This window comes from Rhinatrema bivittatum, chromosome 3 (assembly GCF_901001135.1).
Source record: "Rhinatrema bivittatum chromosome 3, aRhiBiv1.1, whole genome shotgun sequence".
Classification (NCBI taxonomy): Eukaryota; Metazoa; Chordata; class Amphibia; order Gymnophiona; family Rhinatrematidae; genus Rhinatrema; species Rhinatrema bivittatum.
Window position 1 is genome coordinate 247,665,022 of NC_042617.1, and position 23,247 is coordinate 247,688,268.

General features: G+C 47.1%; 2 protein-coding genes across 4 annotated transcripts in view; one reads left to right on the forward strand and one right to left on the reverse strand.

The window, feature by feature from the left end:
- Window positions 1-23,247, reverse strand: part of GPATCH11 (G-patch domain containing 11) — a 1,168,394-nt gene that overhangs the window by 213,550 nt on the left and 931,597 nt on the right. The gene's annotated exons all lie outside the window — the stretch shown is intronic.
- CNKSR3 (CNKSR family member 3) overlaps window positions 1-23,247 on the forward strand; it is a 226,850-nt gene that overhangs the window by 107,193 nt on the left and 96,410 nt on the right. For 2 of the 3 annotated variants that reach the window (XM_029594413.1, XM_029594412.1), the window contains one exon: window positions 6,047-6,210. The exons of the other annotated variant lie outside the window; for it this stretch is intronic. Coding sequence is in view for 1 of the 2 variants with exons in the window: in XM_029594412.1 (XP_029450272.1) it covers window positions 6,047-6,210 (164 nt within the window). In the remaining variant the exon portion in view is untranslated. The remainder of the gene's footprint in view (window positions 1-6,046; window positions 6,211-23,247) is intronic. 3 annotated transcript variants of the gene reach the window in all.

Sequence of the window (23,247 nt, forward strand, 5' to 3'; positions counted from 1 at the left end):
TGTCTTCAATTTTCCATCTTGACTACTAAAACGTGAGATGCAAGCCTTGCTGTCCTGCAAATCCTGTATCCTGCCTATTTTATGTCTTCAGTGTTTGTCTACAACTTTCCTGGATCTTCGATCCTCTATGTCATGACTTCAGCTACAGTATCTCCTTTGCTGCAGTTACTCGCCAAGAAATTCGTGCTTCTATCCTTGGACCCTTGATCTTCCCCTGACGGTCTGGAGTGATTCCTTCTCCCTTCCAAGCTGTTGATAAGAGGCTTGGGGAGGGGGTCTTTGAGGGGGGGGGGGTACTGTTAGGATCCTGCCCTACCTTTCTGCAGCTAGGCCAATGCTGACGCCGCACCTCGCGCAGGCTGAGCCGCCCGATGCCGCCTTTCATCTCCACAGCTGGAGCCGCCGCCGGGGTCCTTGGTTGACTGGCAGGAAGCCGCCTAAGCCGCTGCCTGTTGCCTCCATGGCAGGATGCCGCCACTGACTTCTTCTCCTGAGCGGCAGGGAAGCTGCTGTTCACCTGGCTTTCCACGCGGCAGTAATGCCACTGATGCAGCCTTCCCCTCCGGGAGTCCCATAGATGCGGGCGTGCGCCTCAGCTGTTTTCTTAAAGGGCCAGCAGCGGGAAAAGCCCTTCGGCCCTCAGGAGTGATGTCAACAGTCTTGCTGGATCAGCCCTATAAAAGGGCCCAGCCTCAGTTCCTCAGGGCTTTCAGATCTGGTCTTCATAGTGTCTGTGGTCTTCTTCCCAATCCAGGTCCTCCGTGGTCTTCCTGTGCCTTGATAGATCTTCGGTCCGTGTTCTTCGTGTTCCTGAACTTCTTCATCCTGATGTTCCTGGTCTCGTCCCTCATTGGAGCTCCCTCGTCGTTTGTTTTGTGTTCCTGATGTTGCAGATGTCCAGTTCTCCTGATGTCCAGATGTTCCGTGTCCAGATGTCTTGATGTTCCGTTTCCTGAGGTGCCATCTTCCATGTTCCTGATGTCTGATGTTCCTGGTCATCCGTCTCATCTTCAGCTCTTTGTCCAGTTACCAGGTCCCTCGTCTGTCCATCTGTCCTGGCGTGCCACCGTCGTGGCCCGTGACCAGCCCATGGGGGGCTGTGTAGGGCGACTCGTGGTACAAGGCCTTCTTGTCTGCAGCACAAGCCTCCGGAAGACTCCTGTTTTTAATGCCTAGCTTCTGAGAATCCTGAGTCTTGAATCCTGAGTTTTGAATCCTGTCCCGGTCTTCGGAGTTCCTTGTGCCTGCTTCCGTCCATGCTTAAGACTCTGCCAGAACCTGCTCCGCTCCAGCATGGTTCGCGACCAGCCATAGGCGGCTGTGTAGGGCGCGCCCCGGTGCATGCCCCTACTGAATCTTCATCATGTGCCAGTCTCAAGTTCTACTTCTTCACCTGGAGTCTGCTTCACGTTCAGCGTGGTCTGCGACCAGCCATGGGTGGCTGTGTAGGGCTCGCTGCGATGCAGTTCTCACCCAGTACTTTTGCCTGAATCCTTGCCTGAGACCTCCAAGTAATCTGAATCCTTGTCTGAGTCTTCTGAGTAACCTGAACCCTTGTCTGAGTCCTGTTGAGTATCCTGAGTCCTTGTCTGAGTCCTTCGAGTAACCTGAATCCTTGTTTTAGTCCTTCGAGTATCCTTTGTCTGAGTCCTCTGAATATCCAAGCCTTCGTCTGAGTCTCCCGAGTATTCAAGTCTACGTCTGAATCCTCCGAGTATCCTGTCTTCGTCTGAGTCTTCTTGTTCCTGCCCTCAGTCTCCATCTGGCCTCATGCACTCGTCGTTCCCAAGCAGCGGGTCTGGAAGGGCTATCATGTGGACGGAGGGCTACTCTCGAGACCAGCATTGCGTTGCTGGGTCTCATTGGTGCATGTAGGTCCAGTGGAGGGCTGAGCCTGCCTTGTTCCTGTTCCGGATATTCCTCGCCTTGTCTTCAGTCCAGCCTTGCTCCTGCTCCGCCCATGCTCGTACCTGCTCACCTTTCGCGATATGTCTTGGAGCTCCTCTCTGAGCCACACAGTGATCCAAGGGCTCACATCCTCCCTTGATGGGACCGCGCCTCCGCACTCCTAACAGGGCCTGAAGGCCGCACTCCTAACAGGTGCCCATGGCCTGTGCAATATATGCTTCTGCACAGCTTCTCCTATGACTGCGGCCCAACTGCGTGGGTTCCTCTGGGGTCTTAATCTCAGGGCCCAGGAAGCAGGCAGAGAGAACTGCTGCTGAAAGTGATGTGCTAAGAGGACAGACCACTGCACCTTATGCTCACGAGACCTCTCCTGTACTTTCGGTCAATATGCCCTGCCAAAGCAATAAGATTATTGAGGGAAGTGGGAAGCTCTTGGTGCTGCAAACTCATCCTTGATTCGACCTGCAAGACTGTGATGGAAGACAACTATGAGACTATCCTCACCCCAGTTTAACTTGGAGGCAAGGGTCCAGAACTCTATTGTGTATTCCATGAGAATTTGGGAGCCCTGGCGGATCCGTAATATCTCTGCCAATAGGGAGGCATCTCTTCCAGGCTTATCGAATACCATGCGATACTCATTTAAGAAGCTGGAGAGGTTCTGGAGCAGGGGATCTTCACGCTTTGAAAGAGGAGAGCCCTACACCAGAATGGTACCATTCAGGAGCGAGAGAATTTAGGTGACTTTAGTGTGGTCATTGGGAAACAGAGCAGCATGCAGCTTTAAGTGTATCCAACATAGGTTAATGAAACCCTGGCTGACACTGCTTATTGTCCCCCATGTAATGCAGGGGTGTTGGGAGCTGTGGCACTGCTCTGGCAGGTGCAGGCAGTACTGGTGGCAAGGGAATCACTAGTGCCGGGCCTGGCTTCAAAGAATCTATCCTGACCGCCAGTCTTTCCAGAGCAGCAGTAACCTGACTCAGTACTATTGTTGTTCCTACAGTCTTTGAGTTAGGTCCTGTAATGCTTGGAGTGAGGACTAGGCTGCCAGGTCATGGCTAATTCAGCCCTGCTTGTCGACAGAGAAAGCAGATTTGCTTACCATACAAATTTGTTCTCTGCAGACAGCAGGATGAATTAGCCCTGCTAAATATCTGCCCACCTCCCTGTAGAGTTGACTATTTAATTCTAAAATTGACTAAGGAGATTCATGAGGCAGCGCCCATGCGGGAATTCCTGCACATACTCAGTAGAGCAAAATCTCTAGCAACTTAACAAGAAGGGTCCATTTGGTACCATTGGATAATGTCACCCACATGTCTTGGCAATTCATCCTGCTGATTATGGAGAACACTGTTTATGGAAGCAAACTTGCTTTTTAAATTTTTCATGTTTACTTTCCAGCGGTTTTTCAGTGCAGATGCAAAAGTACTGGGTATTTTGTACCTGCGTTGTGCACACCAGTGACATTTTTAAAGGAAAATCCTGCAGGGAGTCCCCCTTTGAGAATGAGCTGGACATCAAGCTCCATGGGGAGCAGAGGGCTCATTTTTATCCTCCCCAGGCTTTTCTCGTGATCTAGAGGCTTGAATGGAACCATTCAATAATGTGCTACATGTGTAGAAAGAAGGAAGGAAGGAGAAGGAAGGTTAAGTTTGCTTAAACTATTTGTTTATCTTTTTTTTTTTAATTAGAGTTCATGCTCACCCCAGTGCCCTCCAGCATCATTTAATCCTTTATAATTGGCACAGCCTGCGTGCAGGGGCACAGGTCTCCCCTCCCTTTCTGCTATTGTTTTTCTGCTTCCCTCCCTCATCCCACTGTCCCATCTACCGGTATCTACTGTCACCGCAGTAGCAGCAGCAGCATCCAGTCATGAAAGGGTCAAGTTTCAAAAGGTTTAACCAACCAACTAACTTCAGAAGTTGGTTGGCTAAAACTTTGCTTTTACATTTCACCCAGCTAACCAGCTAAATGTATCTTGCCAAATTGACAGGGTGCACAAAGTAAACTGGTCAGAAAGGGGCAGATCTGGAGGCATGTGTGCAGCCGGTTTATTATTTAGCCGGTGAATGCATTATCTTTAATACTACCAGCTAAATTTATCCAGACAACTCTGGTCACACAAACAGCTGGTCTAAATCTAGCAGAATACATTTTGTCTGGCTGGATTTAAGGAAATTTTGGCTATCAGTCTAGCCGGATACGAGTGGCTGAAAAATCAGCTGAAGATAACCGGATTACCTTTGCTGCCTAGCAGCTTCCCAAAAATTGACCCAATGTTTTCTACTCAAGTTTTCTGCCACCTTTGCTGGGCTCGGCACATGGACGTTGAGGGAAGGGAGGATCTCCGTCTGGAGCCCCTGGTGAGGAGCGGCAGCTGCTGTGACGAGAGGGCATAGGTGCCATCCAAACAGCAGTGGAATCGCAGGAAAGGGGAGGGGAGCTAAGGCTGAGCAGCCGCTTTACTCCCCTCTCCCCCCCACCCATGATTTAGCTGCTGGCAGGGAGCTGCTGTTTGGATGGCACCTCTGCCCTCTCCTCGCAGCAGCAGCTGCTTCTCCTCCCCCGGATTCATTTCCTTCTCCGGCAGTGTGGTGACCCCAGAAAAAGTGGAAGGGAGCAAGGACAGAGGATATTGAGTCAATGTTTGGTAAAGCTGCTGAGTAGCAAAGACCATCAGGTGGATTCTCCTGGTTGTTGTTAGTCACATTTTCAGCCATATTTTAACCATTTTAAGTTTGTGGTTGAAAATGTTTTCCTAAATCTAACCAGACAAAAGTTTTCCTGGCTAGCTTTAGGACTCAGTGTGTGCAAGCGATGTTGACTGGCTTAAATGTAGCTGGTTAGTACAGTTGCTGCACAGGGCTGCAATAAACTTTCTCAAATAACTGAATTATACCATGTTATAATCTCAAAATATTTAATGGAAAAAAATTTTCTCCACAGTATGAAATAGTTTTTAATTAAAAATAATAATAATAATTAAATAATAATTGAATACTCAAAAAGAAATAATTAAATAATAATTAAAAACTGTTTCATACTGTGGAGAAAAAATTTTCCCATTAAATATTTTGAGATTATAACATGGTATAATTCAGTTATCTGAGGTGATATCTTGTTCATTTTTTCATGGTATTTATATCCCTCGAGAAAAGAATTGTGCATCGTTTTTGTGGTTTCTTGCAATAAACTTTCTAGCACTATAGAAATCTTTAGTTGTAGTCAGTGGCATACATTTCTCCTAAGCAGCCCCTGGGGCCCCGGAAGAAGGCGACTCTCTTCAGATGGGGACATCCCTCCACACCCCCCCGGCTCTGGGAGCCCTTTCCAAAATTGTCACTCAGGGGCCTTAATTTAAAGTTACGCCGCTGCTAGTAGTAGTAGGCAGTAGAATCTGTTTGGAAGCAAAGTGGCTAAATAATGTTCCTTTGCCATAGGTAAAAATCATCCCCCCTAACCTTGTGTTTGCAGTGACGCTGTGCATGCAGCTTTACCCACAATGGGGCAGGCGTACCTGGAGATGGAGATGGAACTGGGGAAGGGTTTGCACTTATACACAAAGACTTTTTTTTTTTTTTAAATTGCAGAAGTGCGTGCGTATCTTTTCTCGAAATAAAAAAAACGAAAAACAACTCCCCCGTACAAATGAGCAGGTGCAAACGTGTGCAGGCACTTTTTCTGGATAATTTTCAGAGGGAAAATCCGCACATGATTTCACTTTGAAAACTGGAGTAAAGCCCGTGAGTAAAAAGTACCTGCGGATTTTGCACCAGTGCAGGCAGTTAGAAAATGTCTCCCTTAGTGCATTGTATGGGAAAATAAATAAAAGCATTCACTTTTGCATTATTTTGATTTTTTTTTTTTTCTGTACACAATTCCCTGGGGTGTAATAAATGGAAAAGAGGAGGAGTTTAGAAGGGTTGCTAGAACCTCATCTGCTAGACACACTGATACTTGGTGCACTTGGTTCTTTTAATGAATTCAGTGTGTTAACATTTCATTGGCAAAATGCACAAGGCTTTTGCGCATTACATATATGTTGCAGTTCAAGAGAAAAATCATGTTTGTCTAATGTTCTCTTTCTTTCCCTCTGCTCCCCCCCTCCATTTTCTCTTGCTTTCTTCCATAGGGCTGGATGACTCTCTACAGCAGTACATTCCCAACTTTGAACGGGAGAAGATAAATGGGGAGCAGCTGTTAAAGATTTCCAACCAGGATCTGGAGGAGCTCGGAGTCACCCGGATCGGGCACCAGGAGCTTGTTCTAGAGGCTGTGGATCTTCTCTGTGCGCTGGTCAGTTCCACGTCAGATATTGGTTAGGAGCCACTAGGAAACTTTGTCGAGAGCCGTTGATTGTCTTGAAGCAGCAGAATAGGCAGCTGGAGCACATCGTTTTACTTAGCACGAACCATTGTCACTGAAGCATCCTGGCATTGCCATTTGTGGCTGCACGCTTTAAATCGGAGGGTCCTAAAACTCTGCTCCTCGGGGGCTGCCAGTAGAGCTGCTTTCCAGGGTGACCGAGCTGTGCATACAGATTCTACTGCCTACTACTACTACAATTTTGGAAAGGGCCCCCAGAGCTGGGGGGGGGGCAGTGTGTGTGTGTGGAGGGATGTCCCCATCTGAAGAGAGTCGCCTTCTTCTGGGGCCCCGGGGGCTGCTTAGGAGAAATGTATGCCGCTGACTACAACTAAAGATTTCTATAGTGCTAGAAAGTTTATTGCAGCACTGTGCAGACACAGAATAGTCAGCCTCTGCTCTGTGGAGCTTACATTCTAGTCATCAGACAGACAGACATTGAGGACAGGGGCTATTTCAGTGGTTCGGAGAGAGTGGGCGTGGATCCAGGGAGGGGATGCAGGGAGAGGACCATTTGCTTCTGCTAGTTGTATGCACACATGGTTCCTGTAGATAATGTAGCCTAGAGTTTTGGCCAGTATTTTTTTTCTCGCTTTCCATCTGATTGCTTTCATCCTCCAAAAAACCAGACTGGTCTGTGGCCCTCTCAAGGATCAGAGTTGGGAACCCCTGTTTTTAAATAGATTTTTTTTTTAATTGTTTTTATTGAATTTAACAAACAATTCAAGGTTGTTTTGTTACTTTTTGTTCATATCTTCCTCCTTCCTGTCTAGAATAATAGAGATGTGTTTCCCTGTTTGCTGCTTACTAGGCATGGAATAGGAATATTGTGGCATGCTTCTGAGGCTGTAACTGTCAAGCAAGCTGTGCTTATCAAGGAAGACGATACTGCATGCAGACCACAACTGTTAGTCATTAAATGTCTCATTTAATTCAGTGGTAGATGAAGAAGGATGAAACTCTGATCCAGGACACACAAACACATTTCAGAGTTTGTCTTGAAAGGAGTTAAATGGTTTAGATAGGAAACACACTGTGAAGATGAAATCCATACAGGACCGAGACTGTCGTACCTCCAGATACCCAATCTTCTTTGTGTTTCATGTAAAAAGCAGATGAATTGCTTCTCTCTAGACCTGATCTCTGGGTTGCATCTCTCTCCTTGGAAAATAAAAAAAAAAAAAAAAGTGAAAAGATTTAGCCTGTACGGATGGATACGATAGAAGGACTTAAAACTTTCCTTTAAAGACGTGATGGGGGGGGGGGGGGGGAGTCTACAGCTTGTAGCGAGCGTCTGTGTTAAGCCTGTGAAATGGAGCCAGAGGTGTATCCAGTTGCATCATTGAGAATGGTGGGAAAGAATGTTCCTGCAGCTCCGTGGCCTTTACTGCTCCGCATTCCATCCATTATGTAACACTTTTGCCGCATTGTGTGCATTCTTAAAACGGAGAGGGCCTTTTCTTCTCAACCCCACACCCTCCCCCCCCCCCCCCCCCCCCCCCTCTTGGAAGCACAGATTTCCTGTGTGCTTAAGCAGCACTAAAACCTGCTGGCATGCTGTGTCTTGATAAACTTCTTTGTTAAAAAATACAGTAATTCTGATTGGGGCATCTTGCTTAGATGATTCATTCTTTGCCACCCTTCCCCCGACTACAGCATGCAGGGCCTAGCATGGAGCGCTTCTTTTGGGAGCATTGCAGTGTATCCGGCAGACATCGAGGAGCGAGTCTGGTAAAACAATACGGGAAACGATGGAGGTAATGGAGGCGGCAGGAGCCTAAGGGCAGGCATCGTTCCCCTTTCTCGTTCTTTAACGCTGTAAGAGTGAAAGGAAGAAAACTTGGACGAACGCCAGATCCCAAAGCTGTGTTCTATCTGCTACGATTTCCTTCTCGTTTCCTTTGTAGTCGAACGTTTTGGCCTGGCACTGGTTTCTGGAAATGCTGTGAGTAGCGCACCTCCGAGCAATAGTAAGACGAGAGAGTTCACCTACTGCAGCTGATATGCCGAGGTGCACCTGCTCTTATATCCTCTTACGCTCCCCACATCCCTTTGTGATCTCAGGGGTCTTTTCTTTTTCCCACCTCTTTATTTCTCCATAAAATTCACCCAGTTCAGTGATAAGGAGGTTTTGCGAGTGATTTTGATTGTCGCTCATTGAAATCTCCAGTTGCCGAGTCAGGAGTTCCGGCTCCATGACGGAGTCCATGAACGATAGAGCCAAGGCAGTGACGGAGTTCAGGCTCGGTTGGGGCAGACGCAGAGGAAAGTGAAAAGGGCTGTGGTGACACGGTAGGCAGGGGCAATTGGGCAGACATGGCGGACCAACTGGTCCGTATCTGCTAGCGACTGCTATGTTAGGTGGTGATGTTCTTTTATTAAACAGTGTAGAAATAACTGGTGCACACACCATTGTTTGGGCGGTGAGATGACAAATTCTGGTAGCATGGAAAGGGGGGCCACTTCTTCAGTAAAACATCAGAGAAGTTGAGTTTCTGGTTTTTCCTCCTTGCCCATGCATTAATGTGCGCCTCCTTCAGGGCCTGAAAATCTCACTTGTTTCGTGAGCAGACTTCCCGGTAGCCTCAATGGAAGTGGGTTTTTTAAATTTTTTTTCCTGTCTTGCAGCCATCAGCTGACACACTAATAACATAACGAGAATGTAGCCTTCCTTGCCAGTATGTGTGGCACAAAAGAGAAAAAAAAAAGAGGCCTGCACATTCCCACAGCCACTGAAGATTTCTCTTTCTCCCTCCCTTCCCCTAATGTGGTTTTTAACCCTTCTTTTCCACTACGGCCACATCCTCGGTCCTCTCACCGACCCCTTCCCCCCCCCCCCCATCCTCAATTGGACTCCGATTCTCTACCTCCCCCTCACTCTTCCAGCGGTCAGCGGGGAAGTGCAGGCACGGGACTTTCAAAATGCGAACCTCCGGGTATAACTACAGGAGCAGTGGGAATGGGGATTTGGGCCACAGGGAGCTTGAGAGAGGTGAGAAGGGGTGGGGGGAGGGAGGCAGGGTTTGAAGCTGCAGGGTGAGGGGTTGGGATGAAAGGAGAAGTGTTAGAGGGAGAAGGAGGAGGAGGAGAGAGAGGGATGAGGGCTGTGGGGGGGGCAGGGGAGGAGGTGGATAAAGGGTAGACAATAAAGAGAGGGAGAGAGAGAAGGGTAAATAGTAAAGCAAAGAGAAAAGTTTCAAGAAAGGCAAGAATGGACACAACAAAGAGGAAAAAACAGAGAAACAGAAGAGAAACGCCAGAAACGACAAGGTAAAAAAAAAAAAAAAAGGATGGAATTTATTTTTTGTCATTTAAAATTCGTTACCCAAGTTTCACTCGCTGCTACGCAAAATTCTTGTTTTGCAGCAGTGACTGCTGAATACGGATTTTGCCATCAAATGTTCTCTGCTGACAAGGGGAAGAAGAGTGGCTGTGGCCTGCCAGAGACCTATCAAGCCACTGGCCACAGAGAGCCTGCTCTTTCTCCCCTCTGCCCGCAGCATGAGAGTGAGAGCTGCCAGAGCGCGGGGACCCAGTGACATTACCCTCCTGTCCCTTTCTCCGTAGCTGCTTATCCGACTCGCATTTCTTGAGAAGGACCATGTGGCTTTGCCGTGGGATCTTTAGATGCTCTATGTTTCCTGAAGAAAAGAAAGGGGAAAATCTGTGATTTTTCTTTTTTTTTTTTCCCTGACAGGTACAACGCTGTCATATGTTCAATCTCTCTAGTGTAGCTATCGGTTCCTGTAGCATTTAATCACACACACACACACACACATTCTGGAGAGTTTATGCTTTCCACATAGACACAGAAAGGGGATGAATTAGCACAAGTTTGAAAGGTCAGGGCTGAAGCCTTGACAGTCTGTGCTACTGCTACTTTGCTACTTCAAACCTGTGCTGATTCAAACTCTTTTTGTCTCTTTTAACATGTGTCTGACATATGTGCACTGAGTTTTCTGCTTTCTAGATTAATTGGTGTTAAGGGACCAACTGTGCTATTCCCCAGAAAATGAAATCACCAGGCTCGCTTTTTGTTTAGGGAAGGACAGACTAGGGGTGGACACATAGTTATTTAAAAAAGAATCCATCTAATTCTGATTCACTGGTGCCTGCTTTGATACAGAATCTCTTGAGAACAGCATCTACTTGTCCCAGCATATCTTATGTTTCCTACTTATCGAGTGTCCACGTGATGCTGTTTTATTTCCGTAGGTTAGCCTTGTAAAGGAAAAAGGAATGGAAATTCAAAGAATGACAGAGAAGCAGGAGCAAGCAACAGCAACCGATCTTTGAAGGACTTTTAAGTAAATTTGCTTACCACTGAACTTAAAACCATTTGGCAAGGTGTTCCCTCTGCTGCTGTTTAGAGAAGCTCAGTTCAAGGCGCTAGTGATCCAGATCCACATGAAGCAGCTGAGACAAATCTTTCACATTTCTAAGGCTTTGTGCTGCAATATTTTTCAGAAAATTGTCCAACATCATATTTTATTTTATTTTATTTTTATTTTATTTATCACAGTTTTCTATACCGGTGTATGGACTTAACCTTCACATTGGTTTACAATCTCATGACAGTAAAACCAAATAAAATAAAGCATCCATTCGTTTTTCCTTCTGTGCATGCGATGATATACACGGCACAGTGCACCTGAATGAAGAATAACCATAGGCTTCCAAAAAGTTGCAGCTACTTTCCGGACTCTGCACGTTTGCCACCCTCTAGTAAATGCCCCTGGGTAGCCACGGGAAAGACCGCAAAATCCAGCCCTTGCCGCGAAATTCCCTCTTATCCGTGAATTTGCTGTGGGAGATTGGAGGGGGGCCACTTGGAAACGCATGCAGTGGGGACGGCCCACGCATCTTTCCCCTGCTATCCCTGCACTGATTTAGGCTTGGATGGAAGCCAACGGTGGCGGTGAAGCATCTCGGGCTGCTTCCTTGCTGCCCAGGCTGGAGTGTCACTACATTCAGAGGGAAGAGGAAATGCCCTGAGACGCTGCGTCACTAATACTGTCCTGCAACCTAGCCTGGATCAGTAGGAGGAGGAGTGTTTAATGTGTTTGCGAGTGAGGGGATTTGAGGGAGTGTGGGATGAATGAGAAGATGGGGGTGCATGTGTGGGATAAATGAATCAATTGGAGTAGGTTTGGCGTATATGTGTGTGAATGAGAAAAGTGATGTCAGGTATAAGGAGTGAGAGAGAGTTGGCTCCACTTTCCCTCCTCATCTGAGATCCCCTTCCTTGCTTCTTCCCTCTCCTCGATTGCAGTTTCCTTTCCTCCCCATACCGCCTTTCCTCTGCTCTTGATTCCAGCTCTACTCCCTGACTTCTACTTGTCCCCTAACTTCAGTCCTCTCATACTCTCTATCTCCTGTTCCTCTGCCCCCCCCCCCCCCCATTGATATTCTTTCCTCATCTTCCTCATTTAGGATCTCCTCTCTCTCTCTCTCCTCCCCCCCATCCCCATCCCCCAGATTCCCTTATGTCTATCAACCTCCTCTCTTCCCAGTATCAATCACTAAGAACAACATAAATTATCTGGACATATTAGAAATATTGATGCTACCATACGAAAAGACACTAGGTAAGGACATATGCGTTACATCTCAATATTCACGTTTTTATACGACAAGACACTCAACAAGACGTACAGTCATAAATGATCCATACAACATCCTTTCCAAGAATTAATGTTAAAGTCATAATAACAAGACTCTACATAGGACGTACTGCCGTCACTGTTTCAGGTTTAATCTCCTAGTAAGAATTTAATAAAGAGTAAAGTTACAATGTTAAATACAAGTTAATTACAATGTTAAATAAGAATTGTTTACAATGTTAAATAAGACTATATTGATGTTATAATATAAAACAGGAAGTCCTACTTCTTGAACACAGTTACAGTGTAAACCGATGTGATATTCCAAATTGAACACCGGTATATAAAAACTAATAAATAAATAATAAATATCAGAAAACGCATACTTTTATCCAGAAAAATTATGAGCGAGTTAAGTCGGATAGGGAAATTACAGGCAGAAATTCCATCATCAAGTCTCTGTGCATAATTTTTAGCTTGTACTTTGCACTTGCTTCCATGCTCCAGCCAAATTTTCAAATTCCGCTTGCAGGACTGTAGGCTGCGTGTGGAGGTTCATTATTGCCTTCCCTAAGTGCAGTAACTTTCCAAAAGAGAGAGAAAATTCTGCTTTTGAATTGTTTAGGTCCTTTCTGTTCCTAAGGAGGCTCTTCCCCTGTTATTATCCAATAATCTTTTACCCTTTGCATAAAATTGATACAAATCAGATTACTTTTAGAAATTTGGAGTTGACACAAGAGCTAGAAAATTTGGAGGAGCACATTGAGGGGAAAGCTACATTGATTGTTTCTTTTGTTTTAACTCCAGATCGTAATTGTATATTGAAAATAATTTATGAGGAAACATGAAATATTGTTTTTAGATCATAAAATAAGAACTTTTCCAGATGTTACTCAATTACAGAGGGAGAAATACTTAAGTACGAGACAGGAGGTTTTTTGAATGGGGAATCAATTTATGTTGACATACTCTATTAAATGTTTTGTTAGATTTAAAGTTAAGATGTACATTTTTTCTGAAACCAAATTTTTGACATCTGTTTTGGCGAATAGCACTGGGAAGTTAGTCAGATCCTCTTTCTAATAATCCTAGTTAGTTTTGCTTTATTTATTTATTTTTTTTATAAAATTTAATATCTTGACGAATCTGTGGTTGTCGAATCCGCTCTCAAGAAAGCCAAACACTTTCGGACCCATTCCTTGGTGCCCCAGTGAAGGATCAGAGGAGAAAGGTCTTTCAAGGAGCTATGCTTATTCCCTGCATAGCGGCCTACCAGCTCTATATGGGTCAGTATATGCAGGACATTCTGAAGCAGATGCAAGAGGTAGCTGAGTAGCTGCCTCAACAGCAGCAGGATATGTTCCCATCACTGGTGCACAAGGGCATGAAGTGTGGGAAACATGGGGTTCGGTTGAACTATGTTTTAAAAATTGCACTGAGAGCCTCTGCAGCGGGGATTGGTGCTCATAGACTCACCTGGCTGTGGGCCTTAGATCTCCGACCAGAGGTGAAGGAGCGACTTGCAGATGTGCCGTGTACAGGAGAGAATCTCTTCAGAGTTAAGATGAAAGACACGATGACCCAAATGTCGGACCATCATACAACACTCCAGCAACTCTCCACTAGCACCCAGGACCCACCCTCCTCATTCAGGAGGCCTTTGAGGTTGAGAAGATGAAAGACTTTCTTTCACCCTAGGAAATACTACCCTCCTCTATCTCGACCCCCGTCAACGATTGCAGGCCTCTCACAGCCGCCCTAGGCAACAGGGGTCCCCAGAGTCCTAGCCAGTGCCTCAGTCAACTCCGGGTACAAGGTTTTCATTGGATTACAGGGAGCATAGCCATGTCTGCTGTACCAGTGGCAAAGGATATTCCGGTCATGGGCAGACTATGGTTCTACACAACCTGGTGGCCCAGTGTAACTTTGGACCAGTGGGTCCTTGCCATCGTGATTAATTAAATCTATTGAATGCCTGGCCAAATTGCCCCCTGAGACCTTTTTGGTGCTCGGTAGCTCATCAGGAAGTACTTGTAGAGGAGTTCTCCTCCCTCTTAATGGCCAGAGCGGTTGAACCTGTCCCTCCAGGGGAAAGAGGGCAGGGATTTTACTCCTGGTATTTCCTGATACCAAAGAAAACAGGGGTACTCCATCCCATCCTAGACCAAAGGGCCTTGAGCAAATTTCTGAAAAAGGAAAAGTTCAAGATGGTTTCCTTGGGTACTATAATCCCTTTCCTTACAAAAAGAGGACTGGTTATGCTCTACTAATCTGAAGGACATGTAGACCCATATAAAGATCTTCCCATCATCAGAAGTATTTCCAATTTGTGGTGGGAACTCAGCACTTCCAGTATTGTGTACTGCCATTTGGGTTAGTGTCTGCCCCATGTGACTTCACAAAATGCTTAGCCATGGTGGCAGTACATTTACGTAAGCTGGGAGTCCATGTTTTCCTCCTTTCTGAACAAATAGCTGGTGAAGAGCACCTCTTGGGTAGGAGCCGAGGTGTCCATGCGCTCAACCAGCATGGTGCTGGAGTCACTAGGATTTGCCATTAACTATCCTAATTCCATCTTAGTCCATCACCTCGACTGGACTTCATCGGAGTCCTGCCAGACACAGCTCAAGCCAAGGCCTACTTACCGCAGCAAGAGACCATCAACCTGATGACCAGCGCAGCGGGGATTCAACAGAGCCAGCAGATATTAGCTTCAGACAAATTGAGGTTGCTGGGCCATATGACTGTTACAGTGCATGTCACTCCTCTGGCACGTCTGCACATGAGGAGTGCCCAGTGGACTCTATGGTCCCAGTGGCATCAGGCCATACAAGACTTCAGAGACTGCATCTGAATTTGTCCGGTCCTCTGAGACTCTGTCCTGGTAGCAGGACATATACAGTCTTGAATGGTTTACTATCTTCCAAAGTCCCCGGGTTCAAATTACATTGACAATGGATGCATCCACTCTTGACTGGGGAATGCATGTAGATGGACTGAGCATCCAGGGTTTGTGGTCCGTGCAGGAAAAGGTATTGTTTAGATTAATTTCCTGGAGCTTCAGATGATCAGGTACACTCTGAGCTTTCAGAAATTGGCTGTCCAACAAAATTGTCCTGATACAGACTGACAACCAAGTTGCAATGTGGTACGTTAACCTACCACATGGGCTCGTATCTCCTGTGTCAGGAAGCAGTTCAGATCTGGTCATGGGCTCATTCCCATGGAATAGTGCTCAGGGCCATGTATCTGGCCGGCATGGAGAAAGTATTAGTGAACAGGCTGAGTGATTTCTGGATCAGGGTGTGGCAAGTCAGATCTTCCACTTCAGGGGGAGCCCAGACAGGGATTTATTCACCGCACCTTGGAACAGCAAGGTTTCTCAGCTCTGCTCCCTGTACAGGACTCATACAGGCCAGTCTCAGATCCATTGGGCAAGGGTCTTCTGTACTCATATCCTCCAGCAACACTGGTAGTGAAGGCTTTGTTGAAACTTCACGAGGACAGGGGGACTATGATTCTTATAGCCCCTCATTGACTGAGACAGGTCTGGTTTCCACTCCTATGTGAGATGTCCATAAGGACACCAATTAGTCTAGGGACTTCCCCAAACCTCATCACACAGGATCGGGGCAGGTTGTGTCATTCCAACCTGTCACTCACAGCCTGGATATTGAAAGGATAATTCTTCAACCCCTCGATCTGTCAGAGGTTGTGTCTCATGTCCTGGTGGCTTCCAGAAAGCCATCCACCAGAAAGTCATATGGACTGAAGTGGAGGAGGTTCTCTGTGTGGTGTGAGCAAAAGGCCCTAGATCCTTTCTTCTCCCCAAAACAAAAACTGCGTGACTAGTTTCTACACCTTTCAGAAGCTGGTCTTAAAACCAACTCCGTGAGGGTTCACCTGAGTGTGATTGGCGCATATCATCACAGTATAGAGGTAAGCCCATCTCTATACAACCAGTAGCCTAGAGCCTGTTGCTATGTACGGTTCATGTGAGGTCTGATTCAGATGAAGTCTCCCCTAACGCCTCCTGCTGTGTCCTGGGATCTCAATGTGGTGATTGTCCAACTGATGAAAGCTCCTTTTGAGTCGCTGCATCCCTGTGGCCTGAAGTACCTGACCTGGAAAGTATTGTTTTTTGGTGGTATGCAGGGTCAGTGAGCTCCAGGCCTTAGCAACTTATCCACCTTATACTACATTTTTTCATGACAGCATGGTTTTGCATACATACCCTAAATTCCTGCCTAAGGTGGTGTTGGACTTCCCTGTCCATTGACTTGCCAACATTCTTTCCTAGACCTCATTCGCATCAAGGTGAACAAGCCCTGCACAGTTTGGACTGCAAGATAGCCTTAGTGTTCTATCTGGAGCAGACCGAAGCCCATAGAAAGTCCACTCAGCTTTTTGTTTCTTTTGACCAGAATAGACTGGGTATCGCCATTGCCAAGCAAACGCTCTCCAATTGGCTAGCAGACTGCATCTCCTTCCAGTATGCCCAGGCGGGGTTTCATCTTGTGGGTCATGTCAGGGCTCTCTCTGTTCAAGCCAAGGAAGCGTCAGTGGCCCACTTGTGAACATTTCCTATGAAGAAGGTCTGCAGAGCTACGATGTGGAATGTTCTTTACACATTTGCATCGCATTATTGTCTGAATAGAGATAGGTTTAGAAGCCAACTCTGTTCCCACCTAAGACTCGTTGGTTTTGTTCAGACTGCTCCCCTCCTGTTACCAACAAAACTGGTTATTGTTGTGCCTGTTGGCACATGTTTTGCATTTTGTTTGTCCCCTTTTATGTTGGGGGGCAACCTGTAGATAGGGATTCACCAATGTGTGAGGACTGCCATCCTGTTTGTCTGTGGGGAAAGCAGAGTTGCTTACCTGTAACATGTGTTCTCCGAGGTCAGCAGGATGTCAGACCTCACGAAACTCGCTGACCTCCCCGTGGAGTTGGGTTTTCACTTCCTGGGTTATTCTCGAATTCTATATTATGAGACTGAAGTGACCCCCATGTGGATGTGTGGTATAATGGCATACTGAGCATGCTCAGAGAGGCTCAATCAAAATTGTAGAAACTTTGACATAAGTTTTCCATGCTGTGCTCCATCGGATATGGTCACCCATGTGTGAGGACTGGTATCCTGCTGTCCTTGGAGTATTCCTGTTATAGGTAAGCAACTCTAAAACATAGAAATATCGGCAGGAAAGGATCAAATCCAGTGGGAGAACTGAGAGGAGAGGATCACCTTTCTGTGGCTGAAAGGAATCAGTAAGTTTTGCTTGGGAAATTTTCTTTTTTAAAAGTACTGGGGAGAAGTTAACTATTGGGGAATATTATTTAGTGTGTTTGTGCTTTTAATAGTCAGGCAGCGAATAAACAGAAAGACTATCACCCAACACGTGACATGGCGGTTCATTTTGAGCAGAAACGTTGACACTGCTGCACTACTCACCCCTGAAGCAGAGACTTAATCGAAACATGACATTGTGTCGGGTGATTTAGGTGGCTTGTAAGTCACAGTGCTGTCTACTTGCCGCCTGAAGAAGGGAAGTAACAACTTCAATTTTAGTTGCAAAAATTTATAAAATTACTAAAAAAAAAAAAAAAGGAACAAACTGTTGGACCTATGATTAAGCATGACCCACTCTGAACACGCTTATACAAATTTGTGATGTGTGTGCGGGTGTTATGATGGTCCATCGCAGCTGTGTCTTGGGCATAGAAGAAAATTGTTCTTAAATGCTTTGAAGATTTAATCTTTTTGATGAGTGCTCTAGTTTGTTTGGTTTTCCATATAATTTGTATTCACTATTTTTGACTCTTCTCTATTTGGTGATTTAAACATATAGGGGTGGATCTTCAAAACTCCGCGAATAGCTTACTTTTGTTTGCGCTCCAGGCGCAAACAAAAGTAAGCTGGATTTTAGTAGATACGCGCGGAGCCGCGCGTATCTACTAAAAAACCTGGGTCGGCGCGCGCAAGGCTATCAATTTTGTATAGCCGGCGCGCGCCAAGCCGCGCGGCCTACCCCCGTTCCCTCCGAGGCCGCTCCGAAATCGGAGCGGCCTCGGAGGGAATCCTCTAACACCCTCCCCTAACCTTCCCCTCCCTTCCTCTACCTAACCCCCCCGCCCGGCCCTGTCTAACCCCCCCCTTACCTTTGTTGGGGGATTTACGCCTCCCAGAGGGAGGCGTAAATCCCCGCGCGCCAGCGGGCCTCCTCCGCGCCGGGCCGCGACCTGGGGGCGGGTACGGAGGGTGCGGCCACGCCCCCGGACCGCCCAGGGCCGTAGCCACGCCCCCGTACCCGCCCCCAAAATGCTGCCGACACGCCCCCAAAACGGCGCGCCGACAGGGACCGCCCCCCTCGGAGAACCCCGGGACTTACGCGAGTCCCGGGGCTCTGCGCGCGCCGGTGGGCCTATGTAAAATAGGCCCACCGGCGCGCAGGGCCCTGCTCGCGTAAATCCGGGCGGATTTACGCGAGCAGGGCTCTGAAAATCCGCCCCTTAGTGCCTTCAGTGTGCTTTTTTCCCCCCCTCCAGTGAACTTAAGTTTCTTTTTTTCAAATAGGAATGTGCCTCAACAGAGATAGAGTTATGTCAGCAATTTTGTAGTGTGCAGAGATCCTTCTAATTCAGATGGATTGCCCATAGGGGAAAGAAAATATTTGCTGTTGCATAGCAGTCTGCTTCAGTTGGCTTTGCAGATGAATAAATTATGTTTCCTAAAAGAAAACAAAAATACCGTGTTTTTATTCCCTTTCTTTCAAGTTTTTCTTCTTTTTATTAAGACACATATTCTTGATTATTCACAAATAGGTGAAAGTGCTATATTGCCTCTGGGTCTTATTAAAATTTAAAAAATAGTACACTAGTTTGTGAGATCCAGGCTGCACACTGTCCACTTAAGATGTACGAAAAGTAGAATAAGTCTGGAATATAATACATGTATAATATAGAAGCAGCAGTGTCGAAAACACTGGTTGTGAACTAAACATCAAAATACCAATTACATGTGGAAATGCTTAATCTGAGTTGAATGTGGGGAGAGGAAGTCGAGGGTTTCTCACAAGTCTGGGGAATGTTTTAAGGCTGGTTTCTACATTTGTATATTTTCTTTTTCCAAATAGTAATTGGTTGTAACTTTTTACATGTTGTTGTTCTTGTACTGAATAGTGCATTCCATAAGCTATTCTGCAGCTCGGCTGTATGGTATGTGAGAACATGCATTATCTCCCTGGGCTGCTTTCCGACAGTTGATATTTTATACACAGGCATTCACCTAAAATTTTTACGAGAGTGGAACCAATGGGGAGGAGCCCCAGAGGGCCCTTCTGATGGCAGGCAAGGCTATAGGAGACCCGAGACCTTCACCACTACCAGCCCTCGTTCCCCACAGGTTGAGCCCTTGGGTGCTGGGGCCGGCTGGACTTACGTGGGGACTCAGGCCGGAGGTGAACTTGAGTCTGCAGGCAAGGACATAGGCGGAGGGCGTACCTCGTAGCGAAGCTGGCCAGGGTCTGGGTAGGCAGCGGATCACGTAGTCAGGCAGACAAAAGTCTTGGCAGGCAGCATATCTCGTAGTCAGGCAGACAAGGGTCTTGGCAGGCAGCGTATCTTGTAGTCAGGCAGGCAAGGGTCTTGGCACGGAGAAGCAGAAGACAGGAAACAGGTATCAGGCGATGGCAGCTGATCCAAACAGGAACTGAAGCCAGGAGTAGCATGAGAAGCAGGCCCTGCCTTAAATACCTGCAAGTTTGGGAGGAGGAGTCCGGGTTTCTCCCGCAGTGACCCATGAAAAGGGGTGAGGTAGCGCACGTGCCTGGAAAGCCAAGGGACAGGAGGAAGGCCAGAGCAGGAGCTGCCGGTGTACCGTCCTGCCCACGGCGTCAGCATGGCGGTCTGGAGGGAGGGCCGTGGCGCAGTTTGCCGGGTGGACTGCCGGCTGAAGCGAGGTTCCCGGGTCCAAGGAGGCAGAGGCGACTGAGCCGGTAGATGGGGGGGGGGGGGTCTGGCTGCAGTCCCATTTGGCTGACATTCGCAAAAGCACCCCCTCCTCTAAGCCCCCTCCCCAGGGGTTTGGGTTTCTTGGGATGATCTCGGTGAAACTGCTTGATCAAGTCTTTATCAAGGTTGGTGGTAGAGGGTTCCCAAGAATTTTCTTCAGGACCAAAGCCTTCCCAAGCAAGCAGGCCCTCGTCTCTGGACATCTAGGACCTCGCGTATATGGTAAGTGGTATCTTCTTCCGCGGACATAGGGGGAGCCTCAGGTATCTTCCTGGAAGGCCAAGACAGAACTAAAGGTTTTAGTAAAGAATTATGGAAGGCATTATGGATCTTCAAGGAGGCTGGCAAGTGGAGTTGATAGGTCACCGAGCCCAGTTGCTAAGGATGGAGAGGGGACCAATGTAGCGAGGTGCAAGTCACATGGAAGGTACCCGTAATCGGATAAACCGGATACTGAACCAAACCTTTTGGCCAGGTTGATATTGAGGTCTGGCACGACGATAGCGATCTGTGAATTTCTTGGCTGAATTACAGGCTTTGAGGAGCATCTTACGCACCTGTGTCCACACGCTTTTTAGGTTCTCTCTGCTGTCATCTGGGCAGCCGGCAAGGGCACAGGAAGTGGTAATGGAATAGGAGGAAGAGGCTGCTTGCCATAGACTATCTGGAACGGGGAGGCCCCTGTGGCAGTGCAGGGATGAGAATTGTGCGAGAATTCGGCCCATGGGAGTAATCAAGCCCAATTGACGGGCATTGATGTACATTTGCAGAAATTGTTTAAGGGAGCGATTCGTCCTTTCCGCCTGGCCATTCGCTTGTGGGTGGTAGGCTGAAGTAAGATTGACGCGGAATTTCTTACAGAGTCTTTGCCAATACTTGGTGGTGAATTGTGGGCCATGGTCTGAGGAAATGTGCTGGGGAAGGCCGTGGAGTCGAAAAACATGCTGGATAAAAAGTTGTGCTAAGCGTGGAGCTGAAGGAAGAGAGGGCAGAGCCACGAAGCGGGCCATCTTGGAAAATCGATCCACGGTGACCCAGATAACAGTATTCTCTCCGGAGGGAGGGAGGTCCACCAGAAAGTCTGTTTAAAGGTGCGTCCAGGGTTCACTAGGTGGAGGCAGAGGCTGGAACAGGCCCCAGGGTTTGCCCGTGGGTGCTTTTTGTTGGGCACAGGGGCCATGCATCAAGTCTCTTTCTAGAATCTTGCAAATATAATCCTTTAATTCTGCCACTAGTGAGGTAACATGGCTCGGGTCAATTTCAGGAGAAAAGCTAAGGCATGGTTCTTCGGCCGCAACTTGCATTACATTCCGCTTGGCAGCGGCACTTTGTTTTTGCGGCCTATCTACCTGAACCGTCCTGACCTCCTAATGCTATCCGTTCTAAATTTGGTTCAGCTGTGATTGTAAATGACCTTCAACCATGTTCTTAAATAGTTGAGTTAAAACTTGTTTTGTGGCCAATCATTTAAAAAAGGCGTAATATCAGATGCCCATAAATAGCCAGGTGTTGCCATTGAACACTGGCCTGGCATTCCCTCTCCCAAGGAGCTGTGAATATTGCCTTTGCATCATTTTCATCCCCAACTAGCCTGGGGAACAGAGGTCTGGCCCAGGAATCAAACCCAGGTTCTCTATGTATTACTTGCCACCGGGCCAGCTCATGCAAAGAATATTTTGCATAGTAGTTACCTCTACACAAAAAGAACTCTGTGCAGCAGAGTATTCAATGTAAACTGACAAAAATGATGAAACATTTTTTCAAAACATTTTGACTTTTTCCCATATCTGCATCTTGCGTCTTCTCTTGTCATTGTTCTCTTTGTTCTTTTCCTTTTCTGCCTTCCTTTTGTTCTTTCCTACCATTTCTCCCTGTCCCCATTTTCCTGCCTATTCCATTTTTAGATTATCCTCGCCTTGGCCTGTTAAAAGGCATCACAACCTGCAGAGGATTCAGACCTTGAGGTGCTTTCATTTTTATGTGGCACAGTCCCTTGATTTTCACCCAGCTCTCAAATGAAACTTGTGGCTTTATTATCCATTTGTTTCACACTGGAAAAGAGTAGGCAGCTCTGCAGTATGGTTTTCAAGGAGCACCATCCAAGCCCAGGAATGTTTAATATCAACCCAGAAAAGCAGCCCATTGGGATTATTTTTGCTTTTGAGCAAAACTAATCCATAATGTGTTGCCGATTATTTTAGTGTCCAGAATTGGTAAAATCTCCTGGAGGCATAAAACAGAAACATGTCATCACATTAAATCCCTGGAGTCGCACAGGAAGAGCTGACTGAGCAGTTTCCCTGACCGGGGGCGGGGGAGGGAAAAACAACACAACCCATTCAGTTAAGAGCTCAGCAAAGCTGCAATTTCATTACAGAAAAGCAAGAATAACACAGTTGCAAAAGTAGCAGTGCAAGCTTGTACTGTTGACGCTGTTCTCTGCAATGCACAGGATATCAGGATTTCCGCCGCGGTTCTGAGGCGGAATCCCCAGTCTGAGTTGCAAGATAAAACTTACACTGTAAGCTTCTGCCTTCCTTCCCCGTGATCTGAATAGGAAACTACCCAGTTGGAGGACAGCCTTTCCAAATCTTATCTCTGCACAAAATTGTGTGTAAAGCAGAACTTTGCTATAATTTAACGTCCCCACTTTGATGCAACCAGGTGTGCCATTTGGATTTTGGGAGATATTTCCTACGTGGCCATTAGCTTGGTTGCCTTTTGCAGCGTTATCAAGCCCTGCACCATAGGTGGCAGACTGGGATGGGCCCCACTGGGGCCATGGCCCAGCCAATATCTGGCCCTTCCTGCAGAATCTCTGAGGGAGAATCTGGGGGCCGCGATTGGCAGGCAGCAGCTGTTTCGCAGGAGGCGGAGAGCCAGAGCGGTGCATCGGTCACATCCTCCGCCTCTGCAGCTGTGGACCCGACTGTTCTGCCCAGCCATGTGGTTCAAAGCAAACAGTCAGGCCAGGTGGCAGAGAAAGAAGGTGCAGGCCGGAGGGATCACTGCTCTCCTCCTCCTGCTGTTGATCAGCATGGTAGAGGGGAAGCGGAGAGAAGGGAGAGAAGGAGAGAAAGCATGGTAGAGGGGAAGCGGAGAGAAGGGAGAGAAGGAGAGAAAGGTTGGGACAGGGAAAGAGAGAGAGAGGGAATGTGGGGGTAGGTAAGAGAGGGAGGGGATGAAGCTTAGTTGGCTTTTTGCCCCGCAATTCCCCCCGAAGAAAAGAAATTCTCCCTCTGCTCTGCACATGGGAGCTTTGGCACTGTAAAGATGAAGGAAACACCCGCTTTGCGCTGTCCGAGGATGCGTTCCCTAACCTACCAGTGATTTAACAATTACCATGTACAAAGTA